Here is a 19,020-nt window from a genome sequence, read left to right as displayed (position 1 = left end):
AATGATGCGATGCATTTCCATCAAAGTATTAAACATAGTGGAGTCCCCTTGAGCATACTTTTGAATAGCTTTGGCTATCCTTAGACTATTATTATAGCAACATGATTAAGTGAAATAGTTCAGCAAATACTAAATAAACTTGCACCACATTTTTAACCTACACACAAAATACCTCGGTAACAACTTTTAGATTGTTTTCCCTAGACTGCTGTGATACATTTGAATAACTTTGAATCCCTAAGCTTTTCATCCAGAGGCATCAACGAGTCATAATTTTTCATCCTTTGGTTTTTGACCAAATACATGCAAAACTAAATACATTCCTGTAAGCGTTACTGTCCCTGTTTAGTGCCATTAGTTAGCATGCTAACACACTGAACACGGTAAACATTCAGTGACAACATTGACATTTTTAGAATGTTAGCATTTCAATGTTAGCATTTAGCTTAAAGCGCGGTACAACCCAGCATGGTGCTTTGATTCTCACTCAAAAACAGTATCCCTAATGTTGTGCGTTTTCCTCCGAGCTGTGTCATTAAGTGTACACGTTGTTGTCCCAGGTGAGTTGCTGTCTCCGGGCTCTCTGGATGGCATCGATGATGGTGCATGCGGCGAAGAGGCCGGGGCCTCTTCCTCCTCAGCGGGGGCGGATTCGGACGACTGCCTCCCCCAGCCGCCCCCCATCCCCTGGTAGAGAGCATTGATGAGGCCCTGGTGCCTGATATCATTGCAGGTACTACGGGGGCATCCTCAATATTCCAAAGTGAGTGGGTAGCCCCGTCCACACTAAACACACACACACACACACACACACACACACACACACACACACACACACACACACACACACACACACACACACACACACACACACACACACACACACACACACGTTGATACCAACACTTTGTATCATCACAATATAAAGTATTTGTTTGTTAAATATTTTTTTAGAATTGCATTTCACCGTTTGTTTTACAGTATCGTTCAATGTGTTTAATGATTGTAGTTCTGTCTTTTGGAATGGGAGTCAAACATGTAGGCCAATTTGTCATTACAGTTATTATGACTTCAGTGTTCTTTCAGAGGAGTAGAGGAGATGATGGCTCCATCGGCATTACAATTGCCCAGTAACGTGCTCAAGAAAGTTTCTCTTGCCTGTTTGTTTTCCTAGTGTGCTTGCTTGGCAATATTAAGGCTGTTTTTATTATCCAAAGGTGCTCCACCTCTGTCCTCTTTGGAAAAAGATAAAGACATAGACTTTGACTTGCTACAAGACCTGATGGATGTTGATATTGATCCTTTAGATATTGATTTGGAAAAAGATCCACTCGCGGCCAAGGTGTTTAAGGTATGTGTGACTTCGTATTGTTCTCTTTTCTCTCGCTGTCTACTTGTTTATAACTTGGTGTTGGCCTGTGTATTGATGTTATTACGTTGACATGTTAAGTTAGGAAAGGCTGGAATAAACGGCATTACACACCTAGCTAATGCAGTGTTGGAGAAACTGATGTGCAGATGTTAAGACTTGCTTAATATGAAAGAGTAAACATAGAATATTGCAATATTATCTCATGAGTACAGGAAACAGTTTTGCAACACGTTAAGAATGAAGTTGTTAATGATCAGAATGTATCAGGGGAAAAAGATAAATGCATAATTAGACCAGAAATGCCCCTAGATTTAGAGTTAATTGTGAATAGTTCAACTTAAGTTAGGTTAACTTTTAGAAGATTTAGCTTGATATTGTGTGATTTTCACAAGTACATGTGTATTATTAGAACAGTTCCATTATCATGAAATGTCCATTGAAATACATTAGTGTTAAAAGGGGCAACGAATCGGAATGAAAGGTGTGCAGTCCGTTTTTTGTGTCAGGACATTTGTTATCAGCCTAAATGGTTTTATACACTTGTTAACTAAAAGATTGAAACATTTGACAGTGGTGAGTTCTTCGTCTTACTATTTATCAGACCCAAATCATAGATGAAACATTTGAGTATGATTGATGATGGCCCCTAATGTTACTGTCCGAATTCAACAAGTTGAATGACCAGTTTGTTAAACTGAAGGATCAGTGAATATGATTTATTTGTTTTCAAGCTGCACATTTAGAATGAATTGAACCAAGCGTAGCATAACATAGTTTACTTTCAGTAACTAAATGTGCATTTTGTGATTTGAATGTTAATGTAGAAGTTGACTTTTTATTTTGCCCTCGTCCTCACATCTGTCCTCAGCCTATAAGCAGCACCTGGTATGACTACTGGGGCGCTGACTATGGCACGTACGGGTACAACCCGTACATCGGGGGGGTTGGTATCCCAGTGTCCAAGCCTCCAGTCGCTGTTGAGAAGCCGGGCTCACAGAGTCTGTCAGTGTCCGTGTCGCAGGGTGAGTGGAGGCTCATTTCAGCACTAGTCTAGTCCTCTCTAAATCCACTTTGTGATGTGTTTGACCTTTGGCCCCTGTGTCACAGCCCTGGATGCCCGGCTAGAGGTGGGCCTCGAGCAGCAGGCTGAACTGATGCTCAAAATGATGGCAACCCTACAGGCCGACTCTATTCTCCAGGCCCTCTCCTCCAGCTCCTCCACAGGTAACCTCACAACATCACAAACAGAAGCCCGTTTTATTTAAATAACAAATGCTGTTCAGTAGTTGACCATGAGTGCTCAACAACCCACACAAGTGTTTTTTAGCAGTCTGTGTATCGCTGCTGTAACATTAACTTGTGCGTGTGTTTTTTCAGTGAGCCAGGCCTCCAATGGGACTGATGACTCCCTGCTGAGGGCCCTGCACGGGGGGGGGTCTCCTCCAGCCAGCTGCCTGATGATCCAGCCCTCGTCCATCCCCATGTTGAGCGGCTGCTTCAACAAACTCTTCTCCATGCTGCAGGTCCACCATGTACAGGTCAGCCCTAGGGATGGGTACCGAGCCCCGGTATTAAACGGGTGCCGGTGCAGAATTATTAAAGACCGTGGTACCGTTAAGCTCCGACGTTATCTGTCTTTTTATCGGTACAGGAGACATTTAAAAAATATGTATTATTGCTACACAAACATTATATTGCAGTTTTAGTGTCGCCAACTCCGTTTCTAATACGCAAAAAGACTGCAAAATGCGTCAATGATGTATTTTCGATCTTTCCAATCCAGACGAGAGATCTCTCTCCCCCCGTCTATGTGTGAGGGGGCGGGGCAGTTTACACACACGTGGCTGCTATATGCATGCCACACACACACACACACACACACACACACACACACACACACACACACACACACACACACACACACACACACACACACACACACACACACACACACACACACACACACACACACACCACACACACACACACACACACACACACACACACACACACACACGGCAGAGAGAACTAAGCGCTAATGTGTGGTAAACTTTACCCGTGTCGATGTGGACAATGAGAGTTTAGCATGTAAGGGCGGTAACACGAGCAATTTGTCTAACATCGTGCAAAAGTGCACCACATTCAGACGGAGGAATGCACTTGTTTTTGTTTGTTTTTTGACAGTTCTATAAGTTCACATTATTTACAATTTGTTTAATTAATTTACCTTTTTTTATTTTTCAAAAGAACCGATAAGAGTACCGTTTTAAAGCAATGGTCCACTCATTAGATAATTAATCAACACTTCAGTATTTAGTGAAACGTTATGTTTAAACCACACCCTGAAGAAATCAGCGATATTCCCCGGTAAATAATGATTTTATAGCTCTTTTTTATCAAAACCTGTATATTCCGTCTGGCCGCCGCCATGTTTGCCATTTTCAGTAGTCACGTGATGGTCGTGACGTCATCCATGCGTTCACTTTGTCAACACACGGAAACATGGCGGAGTATTTCAGTTCGGACTCGTCAGCAGAGGAACAAGTTTTGACCAATGTGAAGAGATTGGATGGGGGAATTCAGCCATACATATCAGTATGACAATACGACACCCTCTGTCCATAGACCCTCACATCGTACAAGGAAAAACTTCCGAAGAAAACCCACAGTTTAAAGGGAACATGGGAGAAACCTCAGGGAGAGCAGCAGAGGAGGGATCCCTCTCCAGGACGGACAGACGTGCAATAGATGCTGTGTGTAAATTGAAAAGATAATACATTTGCAACATAGGTATTCCAGATGTTTGGAAATGCATGTGTGTATAATAGGAAGATGATATAAGATACTATATGTATGCATGTAGTACCACCCTTGCTAGCGATTCCCTCTCTAGTTTAGCATACTCAGCTTCGTTGTCCCTGGCCATAGAATCACGATTTTATGGGGCCGGAAAAAACTGGGGGAAAATACACACTAGCCGGTACTACGCTATATGGAAAGGCCACCAAAAACTGTCCTGGCCTGGACGCTAAAGGACGTTAAAACGGGGCTAGCCGCTGCAATGGAAATGCGCTATAACATACCTTATTCTTACTCCGAGCACTACTTCCGCTCCTCCGTCGCTTCACACTTGCAGAGGGCGATTTCTCAACTGGCCGAACTGGTGTCCTGGTCGGTGATGACACCAGAAAGACCGATGGTACTGCATCTCCATTGAGTAATGGTTGTTCCATAAATCCCATGTTATGTTTGATCATACTCTCAGAGTAGTCGTCCGGAAATGTGAAATGTTCGCTGCATACATGAGCCTGTGAATCTCTCGGTTCGGGCCGGCCACATTTCGCTAGCCACTGCCTCCGAATGTACTTCTTACGCTTACCTTTTGGCAACAGATGGAACCGAGCATTCCGTGGATTGTTCCTATCAGAATTGTGGCAATATTTGGCGATACAGTGAGGCATATTTGAAGAGAGAAACTACAGTAAATAACATGGAGATCAACGTGTCTTCGAAAACCAAACGCATGGATTACGTCATGTCCGGGAAATGGCGGCGCCCACAGTGTTGATGTTATTTCGGTATATAATCAGTTTAAAATCACTGATAATGTCATCGGATTAAAAAAAAAAAGAGAGAGAGACTGGCAGAGACTGGTCTGTTTTATCGGATGATAATTATTTAAAAATGAGTGTCATGAGCATACCATTCCTTTAAAGGACCGGATCGATAAGCGGCATCGATAAAAGTAGTAGTACCGTTAAAACTTTAACGATACCCATCCCTAGTCAGCACACACAACAACAGACGGGGAACAGATTCCCTGACTGATATCAGTCTTCAGTGTGGAAACCTTTAGTCGACATGGTTAGGTATTTCTTATTTAGTTTTTAATCAGTTCCATGGGGACTCGGCAACTCCAGAACTTTAACCCCAGAGCTATGCCGTGTAGTTTTGGCTTTGTGTCCTGTTGCTGTCTTACACCAAAGACTTTGTTTCCCAAGTAACGTCTGTCGTGCAGACGGCAGCAGGTCCAGGTAAAAACAGAAGTAGCTTTAGTATCTGATAATCTGGGTTTGAAGCAGAAGTTAACGAGGTGCCAGTTGGCATCTAACGTATAGACCGGTGCAATGACACTGTTTTTTCATGTAAAGTATTCAGCTTTTTAGCTCAATGTCGGGATGAGGTTTTACTGCACATCGGTGAAACCTCATCACGCTGTGCTGTCCTCCGCTCCCCAACAACCATCCTCAGTTTTGGAAGAATATGAAAATTCACAAGCTTCTCTCAGCTTAGTGAGGATTTGATGAAGATAACATTTATTGCCCAGTCGGTCTAAAAACACTGGATATGTTTCCTGGATGAAATGAACGTATGTGATTAGTTTCATTTTTGTACTAAATGATGTATATCATCATGCAACAAAAACATCACCAGTGTGGATCATTAAAGTGATACATACATGTTAGTTTCTCCAAATTCTGTATTTCTTTCTTCTCTCAGTTGGAGTCCCTGCTGCAGCTGTGGTTAACACTCAGTCTCAACACATGTTCCACTGGCACTGAAGAGAGCGGATCAGACATCTTCATGTTCAACGCCAGCCGAGTGCCCACCATCCCCCTCAACCAGGGTCAGGACTCCTTCTAAACCCCGAGAGGGAATTAAGTCCCTTTTTTACATTCGCTATTTTTGTTTTATTCTTATTTTATAAATGTTTTTTGTGCGTTTCCAGCATCCATTAGCAGTTTCCTGACAGTGCTGGCGTGGTACCCCAACACCTCCCTGAGAACGTGGTGTCTGGTGCTGCACTCGCTCACCCTGATGACTAACATGCCAGCCTGCGGTCAGTGCTCCACTCTCACTGAGTCTCCTCAGAGCTCCGAGAGTCACACTCTTTCTCTCAGACTGATGCATGTTGAATTATGCTACACCAAAAGCAAAGCAAGACACATTTATCTAAGTCAATGTTATTATTATGTTTGTGTCATTCTTTTTCAAACAGCTGGCTGTTCTTGTTGGTTGTTTCCTTTTTTAAATGTTCCTACAACAGTTTTCGACGAAGAGCATCCTTGAATCTACCATCAGGTCATTGGATGATGCCCTCAACAAACTCAAAAAGAATCCCAATGTTTATTCCTTAATAAAATCATTCCAAATCACCAGCTGTTTGAGCGAGAACAACTTAATGTACCTGTGAAACACGCCCAGCAGTACACAACTTCTTTCACTTACAATTTGAATGATTCTTAACAGTATTGTCAGTGGTATGGTGTTGAATAAGTTCTGTTTGGACTTCCAGGCTCCAGCAGTGGGATGAGCTCTCAGGAAAGCACCGCCCAGCAGATGGTGTCTGACCCCACCCTGGTTCATGTCCTTGTGCGCTTCCTGTCTGGCAGCAGCACCAACGGGACGAGCCAGCACAGCTCTCAGGTGGGACCCACCGCCACCCAGGCCATGCACGAGTTCCTGAGCCGCCTGCAGGTCCACCTGTCCTCCACCAGCCCGCAGATGTTCAGCGAGTTCCTGCTCAAACTCATGCACATCCTGTCTACAGAGAGGTATGCTTTCCCTAATGTTACAGCACAGTCAGTTTCAGCACATGCTTTATGAATGGTCTTTGTGAACTAATGGCTCCTCCCGACCCTGCAGGGGTCCGTTCCAGTCCGGCCAGGGTCCACTGGACGCCCAGGTGAAGCTGCTGGAGTTTACTCTCGAACAAAACTTTGAGGTGGTGTCAGTAGCTACAATCTCCTCTGTCATTGAGTCCATCACATTCCTGGTCCACCACTACATCACCTGCGCGGACAAACTGGTGTCCCGCAGCGGCTCCGACAGCTCTGTGGGGGCTCGGGCTTGTTTTGGTGGTTTGTTTGCCAACATCATCCGGCCAGGAGACGCCAAGGCTGTGTGCGGAGAGACGACACGAGACCAGCTGATGTTCGACCTCCTCAAGCTGGTCAACGTGCTGGTGCAGCTGCCTCTGTCCGGGGACAGAGAGTTCAGTGGACGACTGCCGCCGGCCGGCAGCGAGGCGGCTGACAGCAGCGTGTCGGACGAGGAGAAGGTCTGTGGCAGCAAAGAGAGTGTGGCTGGTGGCTCAGCGTTCAGCCAGGGGCCCCCTGCAGGGGTGGCCGACCTGGTGCTAGCCAATCAGCAGATCATGAGCCAGATCCTGTCCGCACTGGGCCAGTGCAACAGCAGCGCCATGGCCATGATCATAGGTGAGACCCATCACAGGCACTTCCTGTGCTCTACCAACAGTTCCAGTGTCTTTCACCTTGTTCTTTTGATTTTACTCCTCACTTTTTCCATTTACAGCTCTTAGCAGCCTAAGACAGATTTTTTAAATCTGAGTTGGAAGAGAGTGCATATTAGATTTGCATCAGGTGGACTTGACTAAAATATAACTATTTCCAAAAAATGAAATTGCTGCAAAAGTTGAAATGTGCCTCATTGAATGAGGAGAAGGTATTTAGCCTATTCAACATGTGTCAAACATTTATGGGATACTGATAAATAGTCAACAAACGGACTCATTAATGCCAGTCATACATCAGTACTTGTGAAGTAAAACATTTACCACCATATATAAGCTACTGGTCAGAGCAGAGTTGTAGCCTTTATTGAATTAAACAGTACTGTGTTTAATTGCTTTGGAATTCAACTAAATCATTTGGTATTGATAATAACATTTCACTTGTGGGTGAATTGTTCCCTTAACCAACCAGAGAACAAGAGAACAACGTGTATATCAGGAGGGTATATCTACTGCCACCACAAGCTTTCTGTCTCTGTTCCTCAGGAGCCAGCGGCCTCCACCTGACCAAACATGAGAACTTTCACGGTGGCCTCGACGCTATCTCTGTGGGTGACGGCCTCTTCACCATCCTCACCACCCTCAGCAAGAGGGCCACCTCAGTGCAGGTCATGTTGCAGCCCATCCTCACGTACATGGCCTGTGGATACATGGGCAGACAGGTGAGCAGCAGCCTGTTTGGACTCTGATTACTTGATATTAAAACTAGGGCTGTCAGTCGATTAAAATATTTAATCGCAAATTAATCGCACATTTTTGATCTGTTCTAAATGTACCTTAGAGGAATATTTGTAATACTCTTATCAACATATGAGTGGACAAATATGCTTTATGCTAATGTTTATCATCATTTGAACAATGACAAATATTCTCATGAATATTAAACGCAACAACCTGGAACCTCTCATTCAAATAATTAGTGGCGTTAAAAATGTTTTGCGTTAACTTGACAGCTCTAATTAAAACCCGTCTTGGGAACCAATGCCAACGTTTTTTTTTTTCTACATTTTGTAGGGGTCTCTCTCCACCTGTCAGCTGTCGGAACCTCTCTTGTGGTTCATCCTCCGAGTGTTGGATACCAGCGAGGCTCTCAAGGCCTTCCATGACATGGGTTTGTACACACCACTTCTAAACCAGCCTTTTACTCAAAGTTTGGAAAAACCGATTGAACATGAAGTGTTACTTTCTTGTGTTTCATCAGGTGGTGTGCAGTTGATCTGTAACAACATGGTGACCAGCACCCGGGCCATTGTGAACACAGCACGCAGCATGGTGTCCACCATCATGAAGTTCTTAGACTCAGGTCCTGGGAAGTCAGCGGACGGCAACCTCAAAGCCAGAGTGATGACATCAGAGCCGGACAACGCTGAGGGACTCCACAACTTTGCTCCCTTGGGTGCTTTTACATCCTCCTCAATCTCTTCCATTGAGTGGGACAGTATTTTACAGCAAAATACCCTAACACCTTGCCAACATGTTTCTAATGTTCTATGATCCCTTTGTCCCTGCCCAGGCACCATCACATCCAGCAGCCCCACAGCACAGCCAGCAGAGGTCCTCCTCCAAGCCACGCCCCCCCACCGACGAGCCCGCTCGGCAGCATGGTCCTACATCTTCCTGCCGGAGGAGGCTTGGTGTGACCTCACCATCCACCTTCCTGCTGCTGTGCTGCTGAAAGAGCTCCACATCCAGCCACACCTTGCCTCTCTGGCCAGTGAGTAGCACCCAGTTTAACAGTGACGGTACATTTGAAAAAACGTAATGTGGAATTTTTGGGATAATTTGTTTTAATCACTATTTTTGCAACCATCATTCATGTTCTGCTGTGTTCCCTTCAACCAGCCTGCCCGTCATCCGTCTCCGTGGAGATCAGTGCTGATGGGGTCAACATGTTGCCACTCTCCACGCCAGTGATCACCAGTGGCCTAACCTACATAAAGATCCAGCTGGTGAAGGCGGAGGTTGCGTCTGCGGTTTGCCTGAGGCTGCACCGGCCTCGTGATGCCAGCACGCTGGGTCTGTCTCAGATCAAACTGCTGGGCCTGACGGCGTTCGGCAACACCTCCTCTGCAACCGTCAACAACCCCTTCCTTCCTTCTGAGGACCAGGTGTCTAAGACCAGGTACCAAAAACAGATTCTGGACTGAGAGTAGATTCATGTGTATTAGATGTAGGTGTTGTAACCTTTATTTTCTCCCTACAGCATCGGGTGGCTGCGCCTTCTCCACCACTGCCTGACCCACGTCAGTGACCTGGAGGCCATGATGGCCAGTGCTGCAGCCCCCACCGCCAACCTGCTGCAGACCTGCGCCGCGCTGCTCATGTCGCCTTACTGCGGCATGCACTCTCCCAACATCGAGGCTGTGCTGGTCAAGATCGGCCTGCAGTCCACACGCATTGGACTGAAGCTCATCGACATCATGCTGAGGAACTGTGCCGCCTCCGGCACCGACCATGCCAGTGAGTCCCACACAGCTGCAACAGCTTTAACTATAGGTCACATAACCACAGGGAAGAGCCTCCAAAACTCAACGTTCAAATACTGAGACTCATTTCATTTGTTTTTATTTATTTGAAACGTTTTTGGCATATTTTAGATTGCCTCACCAGGTGTTAACAGTTTGTTGTTCTGCAAGGTCTCCATTGAATTTGAATATTTGGTCATGCTTCATAATATCATTCATTTCTCAGAATGATGTAGTTTGTAATAAGAGACTCAGTTGGTGTGTTTTTGGTGCACACATGTGAGTCCCTAACCAATCACTGGCCACACTTTAATTATTGTGTAGCTACTTGCAACAAATGACATAAAAAAAATAAATCCATTTATATAGCCACAGCTGACCAAACCTGAACCTAGGTCCGACAAAAGCTTCAGGCTCTGGTCACATTAATTGTATGCATCATTGTTTCAACTCCCCCCCCAAACAAACCTGTAAACACTTCTACTGTGGCAAAGCATCTGCCAAATGAATGTAATGTATGGAGTTAGTGTTGCACGGTGTACCGATACTTGAAAGGTACCGCGATACCCTGCCGTTAAAAACGGTACGATTCCTCCGTTTCATTAGTATCGGTACTTTAAGAATGACAGGGGAAAGCACTCCGGTGAGAAAGCGCCGTTTTAATAAGAGCCGTGTGTGTTCAGCGCTCTGCTTCCACTCCCTGCACTGCAGCCGTGCCTGCAGTCCCTCCCCTCTCAAGCACGCTCTAAGTGCCTCCCCTCTCTCGTGCACGCGGCCACGCGCTAGCTGCCAGAGCATGTGAGAAAACGAGAAGCATGGCTGCAAGTGGGAGTGCAACTGCCGCTGCGCCTCGGCTTGTTGACAAAAAAGACGCCAGAAGCGAAATTTGGAAGTATTTGAGCTATATCTCTGACAGTGAGGGCAAGCCTACGGACACCACGAGGCCTGTCTGTGAGACATGTATTAGATCCCTGCAAACCAAGGGAGCCAACACATCAGACTGGGCTAAGCACCTCGCCGACCGGCATCCAGAGACAGACCGGTTAGCGAATGTGATAGATAACATAATTACATCATGCTCAGCCCATGCCCTCAAATCTAAGTCAAACTAGTGTAATTTATTTTGTGACAAACGAACGTTTTCGTAGTTTGACGAGGCAATTAATGGCAATGCTAACTGTCTAATATGCTATCTTTTTAGCTAACTTACCAATGTGGCTAACATCTGCAATGTACATTTTGTCAATAATTATTTATATTACTGTACTATTACATGTTAATAAAATATAAAGTTCACTATCAAAGAAATCACATACACTCAAGTATAAAGAAGAGACCATGTTGTAAGAAAACGCTTAACAGATAAACTATAATTGTATTGATCATGAAAATAATAAAAGAAAAGTATCGAAAAAGAATCGGAATCGCAATTCTTGACTTGGTATCGAAACCAAAATGTTGGTATCGTGACAACACTAGTATGGAGGTGAGTTAGGAAGCTGTACCATGCATATCTACAGGAGAAATGTCCACAAACTATACAAAACCTACCATAATACTGTGCACATATTTCCTGTTGAAGGTTCAAAACTCATCTTAAAAACCTAATTATCAGGCGATAACAACCCTTTTTTAAGTCTATGCTTCCATCGTTTCAGATTTAAACAGTCCCCTGCTGTTTGGGCGACTGAATGGCCTCTCGTCAGATTCCACCATTGACATTCTCTACCAGCTGGGCACCACACAGGACTCTGGAACCAAAGACAGGTATATATCCACACCCCAATTTTACCCCAACTGTCCTTTAGACCCCCCCTGTAAGAATAACAACCAATGAGTAACACTTTTTGTCAAGGTGATATTCCAGACAGACTCACGAGGCAATAGTTAAAAGTGTCCTTACGTCCTCTTTGTCATCTTTTACTGTCACATGCTTGTGTTGGTTGAATATAAATTCCAAGATGACTCACCTCACACTGAGGGTAGGAGATGAATTGAAGATTTTAAAACCACATGAGGAGTTATTTATCCAATATAACTCTGAATCTCCACCCTTCAGGATCCAGGCTCTTCTGCAGTGGGTCCATGACTCTTCTCGGGTGGCGGCCCACAAGATGAGTAGCCCGATGGGGTACACTGGTGCCGCTGCGGTCCCTTCCTCTTCTTCATCCAGAGAGTATGGTCTCCTCATGCCGTCGCCCTCCCACCTGCACTGTGTGGCAGCCATCCTGTGGCACAGCTACGAGCTGCCGGTTGACTACGACCTGCCTGCACTGCTCAACAGAGAGCTCTTTGAGTCAGTCAACACTCTTTCCCTTATCATCAACACCGCACTTTAGTCTGTTTGCCAACTCATTGAGATCTATTGTGAACCCAGGAAATGTTGAGTACCCCAACGTTAGAAATGAATAATTCGGGTCCCCAGCACATAGAAATGCTGGATTCTAGCTAGCATATGTTGCACAATTAGCACAAGTTGCATTAATTAGCTTTAATAAGCATATGCAAACAATAGCTAAAAGATGGCTTGGCCGATTTGGACTTGGACAATTTTGGTGTCGTTTTGGAGGCATAGTTAGGATGTAGAATCCATTTATAATATTTCAGGATCTAAAATGGCAGTTTTGGGTCCCCTTAACTTTATAATCGACCACACATTCTTAAAAATCAACCCACCAGGATAATGAATAGCCACTTTCTGGTTGAAATGCCATATATGCTCACCATAACATCATTGGGTGGGTGGGTGGGTGTGGAGGTCACAACAAGAAAAAGCAAAAAGAAGTCCCAAATGCATAATTCCAAGTTTGGTGTTATTTATGTTTGAACAGTAGTGCAAGTTTCAGTTTCAAAATAAGGAACTCTGACATTTTGAATAATTAACTGTATTAAACAGTTAAAAACAAACCACAAACAGCACCACACACACTCAGATGGCCAGATTATCTATACTGGCTGATGTCAAACAAAAAGGTTTCATCAAGCTGTAAAACTAAAAAGAATGTCTTGAAAATATTACATCATAAACAATAAGAAAGTGTTTCAAGAGCGCAAAGTCGTTTAAAAACATATGCCAAAAGCTTCCGTTATTTCTTTTGGTCTTTCGGCTCTCATGTCTCTTGGCTTCTTAAAACCAGCGGGGATCAGCTGCTGAACTGCTGTTGTCTTTGGCCGGGCTCCGGTGAGTGGCAAATCTGGGTGATGCCTTCTGATATGATTTAGCATGTTTGGCGTGTGTTCTCATTAGCATACCGCACCGCTGCAGAACAACGCCGACACACCGTCCTCTTCCGATCCACCACTCGCACACCTCATCGTTATTGTAGTCCACAGGGAACCCGAAATGTTCCCACAGCTGATTTAAAAGAAGCAGGTGGGTTCTAGCTCCTGTGTGTTATCTGAACTCACCATACTAACTTTTCTTCTTCTCGTATTTTGTTCGTTTTGTTGTTGTGTTTCTTCTTGTTCTTCATTTGTTGTTTAAGGGCGGCTGGCAAATAGCTTTTAGGCGCAATACCGCCCCCTGGATTATATATAGTGTAGTGGATGCTGCCCTGAATGACAGACTTTTTTCCCACTCATAAAAGAAAAAAGGCGTATTCGTCGTGTGACTGCGTGTGCCGAACCGTGACGGTACGGGACGAATACGGATACCGTTACACCCCGTGTGTGTGTCTGTGTACACACACACACACACACACACACACACACACACACACACACACACACACACACACACACACACACACACAGGCTGTGAGTGATCACACACACAGCTGCAGCCTGGCTGTGTGTGTGTGTGTGTGTGTGTGTGAGCACTCACAGACTCACAGCCAGGCTGCGGGTGTGTGTGTGTGTGTGCGCTCGGGCTGGGTTTCGCTGTCTCGCAGACCCCACGCAGCAACTAGGAAACCACACCAGTAATCCAGCTCACACTGTCCGCTCCTCGCAGCAGCGAGCCCCGCAGCGTCCCCCAGACCCCACGCAGCATTCTCATCTGTTTGTCATCACTGGTGTCATTTTCTGGTTGCTAACAAACGCCATTGTAACACATAATCACTGATGTTCCGCTGTAACGGTGATGGACTCATCAGAACAGAGTGGGCGAGCTGACCAATCAGAGCACACTGGGCTCACAGGGAGGGGGGGGCCGTTTAGGACAGAGAGTGAATACACATACTTTACAGAGATGCTGTGAGAAACCAATGTGAGTTTGGAACATTGCACAGTGTAAATGTATTCTAGTGAGCTCAACAATGGAATCATGATCAGTAGAAATGGCCATGACACGGGACCTTTAAGGACATTTGACATGTTCTCATGTCTGAAAAAGCATAATTTATGAAAAATACATAGTGCTAATCTTTTTCACGTTTGTCCTAGTAACATATTTTTAACACTTCAAACATTATTCAAATATTATTAAGCCTTTATAAATAAATACATTTACTTTCACATAGTATTCATACACTCTGGTACTTCTATTTTTACTTTTTACAACATCTGAGTACTTCTCCCTCTTCTGATAACCATGGATTGATGACTGATGAGTTCCTCTTCCTCCAGGCTGCTGTTTAACTGGTCCATGTCGTTGCCGTGCAACATCGTGCTGAAGAAGGCAGTGGACAGCCTGCTGTGCTCCATGTGTCACATCCACCCCAGCTACTTCTCCCTGCTCATGTCCTGGATGGGGATCGTCCCGGTGCCCAGCGCCAGTCACTCTCAGGTCCAGCGCCACCGCCTCTCCATGACCGACGACGGCAAGAAGCAGCACGACGCCAACACCAGCTCTGCAAGCCTCACCGACGACTCCAAGCATGCAAGACCCCCGGTCAATCTGTCTGAGTCCCAGCTCACCACGCTGGCCGCTGCCTCCCAGTCTCCGGGAGCCATAGAGCAGCTGCTGGACTCGGGCTTACCCTCCCTGCTAGTCCGCAGCCTGGCCCAGTTCTGTGTGGGTCTCCTGGCCAGCGCCGACCTGCCTCTACCCGCTGCTCAGGCCGAAAGACGACATCACCACTACCACTCATCCTCCTCAACCTCACACCTTCTGGCTCTGGCTGCAGAACTGGTCGCTCCAGTGCTGCGTTTCCTGACTGAAGTGGGCAACAGTCACGCCATGAAAGACTGGTTAGGAGGACCTGAGGTAAACCCGCTGTGGACGGCTCTTCTATTCCTGCTGTGCCACTCCAGTGCCAGTGCCGGTGCCAACGCAGGCTGTCTGCCTCTGGGCTCTGCAGCTGCGGCCGGCCCCTCTGCATCCCAGCCCCAGGCCTCAGGCTCACGGTACTCCCTGGCGTCTTCTATGCAGGCAGGAGGGCTGACCACACAGCAGAGGACCGCTCTGGAGAACACCACCGTGGCCTTCTTTCTGCAGTGCATCTCCTGCCACCCCAACAACCAGCGGCTCATGGCTCAGGTCTGCTTTTATATTCCCCTCTGTTGAGACTAAAGATTTCACTTTGATTGACTTTTCAATTTCACACATAGATTAACTGTAAAAGCATAGAGCTGACTTTTAATACAAATTATAGTATTAACTATATTTTTCGAACATTCATTTCTTGTTCCTTTGTGGTTTGAATGTCAAACTGTTTTCATTTGGATATATTATTTCGTCTTCAGTATTGATTTAAATCATTTCCCTTGTCTTTAGGTTCTCTGTGAGCTCTTCCAGTCTGCACCCCAGCGAGGCAACGTGCCGATCTCTGGAAACATCTCAGGCTTCATTCGAAGGCTTTTCCTGCAGCTCATGCTGGAGGACGAGAAGGTCACAGTCTTCCTACAGTCACCTTGTCCGGTGGGTAACTCACGTCTGCTATATCAGTTCTGGTTACATACAGCCTGAAAATATAATTATAACAATTATAACATTCACACAAAACCGTTGTCCCCCTTTTTTTCATCAGTTATACAAAGGACGCATCAATGCCACCAGCCACATGATCCAGCATCCCATGTACGGAGCAGGACACAAGTACCGCACCCTCCATCTGCCCATCTCCACCACGCTGGCTGAGGTCCTGGACCGGGTGTCTGGTATGTTTCAACACACAACACTTACACTAGAAATCTGCCTGACAAACAAAACTCAGAACAAGATGAGTTCTTTCAAAATAAGAGTCCCGATCTTATTACTATCAAAATAAAAGTGCAAAACGAAAACTTTACCATAAGAAAATATTGGCATACAAATATAATCACTTCTCTAAAAGTAACTCATTTTAAATATAGTTAGAAATATTAAAGGTAATTTACAATAATAAAAATAATATTAATATTAGTAATAAGCTTTATATCTGTATAGCACCTTTTTATACAAGAATTGTAGCCAAACTGGCTTCACAGCAGTTCAATAGACAGAGTAGTATAACATGACAGGATGAAAGCAATGTAGAGGAGCAGCTACATTTCAACACATATATCCACGAAGATTAATACATGAAGACTTGTGACTCGGGTGACTTGGACTCCGACTCGGACACAGGTAATGATGACTCTGACTCGACTCGGACACTCCTTGGGTGACTCGGACTTGGACTCGACTCCGACTCTCCCTAGGTGACTCGGACTTGGACTCGAAAATTGGGAACTCGAGAGTGACTTGGAGTCGTGAATTGGTGACTTGACTACAACACTGGTCCGAGATATATGAGGCTTCCTGCTTCTCCATTTGTCTCTGTCATGGGAAGAGAAGCAAGGTCTGGACACATCTCTCTGGGGTTCAGCCTCACAGTCAAATGGCATTGCTGCAACATGTTTGTCATTTTATTTTATCCCAGTTTTCAGGTTTGGGATTCAGCTCGTTTAACCTGCAGAAATAATTTCAATACAAATATACGTAGTTGTAACCATTTAACATCAGACAATTTGTCAACAAAACACCGCAATAGCCACATCTACTGCCTCTAAGCCACATTTTCATTGAATATTTGTTCACTGTTTTAAGCTTAACAACATTTATTTTGTTACAATAACTAAATAAATAAAGCCCCAGTAGGACTATTTTATTACTAATTTGATATCATTCTATCTTCTATTTATCCAAACAGACACACCAAGCATTACAGCCAAGCTAATCAATGAGCAGAAGGAGGACAAGGAGAAGAAGAACCATGAGGAGAAGGAGAAGATGAAAGCAGACAGCGGCTTCCAGGACAACTACAGTGTGGTCGTGGCCTCAGGTACTGTTGTGTGTTTCAAGTAACGTAATGTAAACATACACTCCTCTGACAACAGACCACCTCTGAGTCTTACCCCGCAGACAACATCAACATTAGATTAATAAAGGGAAATGTGTATATTATTCACCCACAAATAGAAAGCACCGAATAGATGGATGAATAGTAGAGCGTCTGCAACAATGGAAAAATATCTACGATAAGATAGGATGGTCATGTTTTATCTGTCCTAGGATCAGCTTCAGTGTCTAATAAGCACATGGCAGAGTTTTGACATGTATAATACTGGCATAATAGATAAGTTCTTGGTTGCTTTAAACCTCTGTATTTTGATCCAAAATAAATATGAACGTGTATTTCATTCGATGAAAACAAGACTCACAGTCCAGTCCTGTCTCTCTGTTCTCCGTGTCCGTATTCAGGCTTGAAGTCCCAGTCCAAGCGAGCTCTTTCAACCCCCCCCAGACCTCCATCCAGGAGGGGTCGTGTGATGAGTGACAAGTTGACTGCTTCGTCTGGAGTGGACCCCTCAGCCAAAACCATCAGTGTGCCTGTCTTCCACCTCTACCACAAGCTGCTTCCAGGTACTGCAAACAGGGCAGGGTTCACATGCTCACTCACATCTGGTGACTTTCAAGTGTTTGAGTCTGAAACTGATCATCTCATGTATTATGGACGAGTGTTTGCCTTTTCCCTGTGCTCCCCTCAGGTCAGCCCCTCTCACCGGAGATGACTCTGGCCCAGCTCCTGACTCTCCTGTACGACCGCAAACTTCCACAGGGCTACCAGTCCATCAACTTGACCGTCAAACTGGGCTCCAAGGTCATCTCCGACCCGGGCCTCTCAAAAACAGACTCCTTCAAGAGGCTGCGCACGGAGAAAGGTACCAACAGCAGCTTAATGCTCATTCAACATTCATTTATATTATTTCTGTTTCATACCAACATTTTGCCAATCCCATGTGGGAATTCAAGGCCACACTATTTACATATTCCGAACATGCATATACAAAGCATGTGAACATTTAATCCAGGATTTGGCTTCCTCTACCCTTAATCTAATGTCCATCCATCTGAAAGGGAAATATATAAATGAAGAGATGATTTATTTGTACAACAATTTTCCTTTTGTTACTGCAATACCGATAATGTGAATAGAAAGAGGTCTAGGGGCTTACCACGCAGTCACATTCTCAAGGCGTTGTGCTGCAGTGAGAGTCCCGTCCAGTGGCTCTCCTCCTTCATCTATACCTGATGAGTTATATATTCAGTCAGGCTGCGTTAAGTCTTTGCATGTTGCGTTTTTTTATCAATGCAGATTTCATGTACTTAAAATGGCATTTAGAAAGATTGTGTTATACAAGGGATACTGTTCCTAGTATTTAAGCATTGGGGAATTATTTGCAGCTTAACTCTGATTACCCTTGCTTATCAAATGGAACGGATAATAAAGGAAGGACAGTTAGTGAGGAGGACAGGTTGATGCTGGGATCAAACTGCTGACCTTCCTTTAGCCAGAAGGCCACACTGCCGATCCATGGATGTGATGCCTTGAGCACTGCTTTTATTTAGCCATCCAAATCTGCAGGCTCCAGGGTCAGCACGAGGTTGCATTCATTCATGACATCAAGGTCTTTTTTGATGATCTCAGCACCGGTGAATCTGCAGATCTGCTCGGGCACCTTTTGTC

At 45.0% G+C, this 19,020-nt stretch overlaps 1 protein-coding gene across 1 annotated transcript in view; it reads left to right on the top strand.

Annotated features, from left to right (window-relative positions):
- birc6 (baculoviral IAP repeat containing 6) overlaps positions 1-19,020 on the top strand; it is a 147,274-nt gene that overhangs the window by 32,036 nt on the left and 96,218 nt on the right. Inside the window, 24 exon segments of the mRNA XM_034100519.2 lie at positions 561-680; positions 683-763; positions 1,218-1,351; positions 2,241-2,394; positions 2,480-2,596; positions 2,750-2,910; positions 5,873-5,999; positions 6,102-6,212; positions 6,669-6,927; positions 7,019-7,590; positions 8,172-8,347; positions 8,700-8,796; positions 8,887-9,081; positions 9,199-9,399; positions 9,528-9,807; positions 9,889-10,145; positions 11,809-11,917; positions 12,210-12,446; positions 14,717-15,569; positions 15,807-15,950; positions 16,060-16,189; positions 17,203-17,334; positions 17,754-17,915; positions 18,041-18,214. Coding sequence (XP_033956410.1) covers positions 561-680; positions 683-763; positions 1,218-1,351; positions 2,241-2,394; positions 2,480-2,596; positions 2,750-2,910; positions 5,873-5,999; positions 6,102-6,212; positions 6,669-6,927; positions 7,019-7,590; positions 8,172-8,347; positions 8,700-8,796; positions 8,887-9,081; positions 9,199-9,399; positions 9,528-9,807; positions 9,889-10,145; positions 11,809-11,917; positions 12,210-12,446; positions 14,717-15,569; positions 15,807-15,950; positions 16,060-16,189; positions 17,203-17,334; positions 17,754-17,915; positions 18,041-18,214 — 4,983 coding nt within the window.

The sequence above is a fragment of the Pseudochaenichthys georgianus genome, chromosome 15, assembly GCF_902827115.2.
Source record: "Pseudochaenichthys georgianus chromosome 15, fPseGeo1.2, whole genome shotgun sequence".
NCBI lineage: Eukaryota > Metazoa > Chordata > Actinopteri > Perciformes > Channichthyidae > Pseudochaenichthys > Pseudochaenichthys georgianus.
This window is presented reverse-complemented; position numbering and strand designations above follow the sequence as displayed.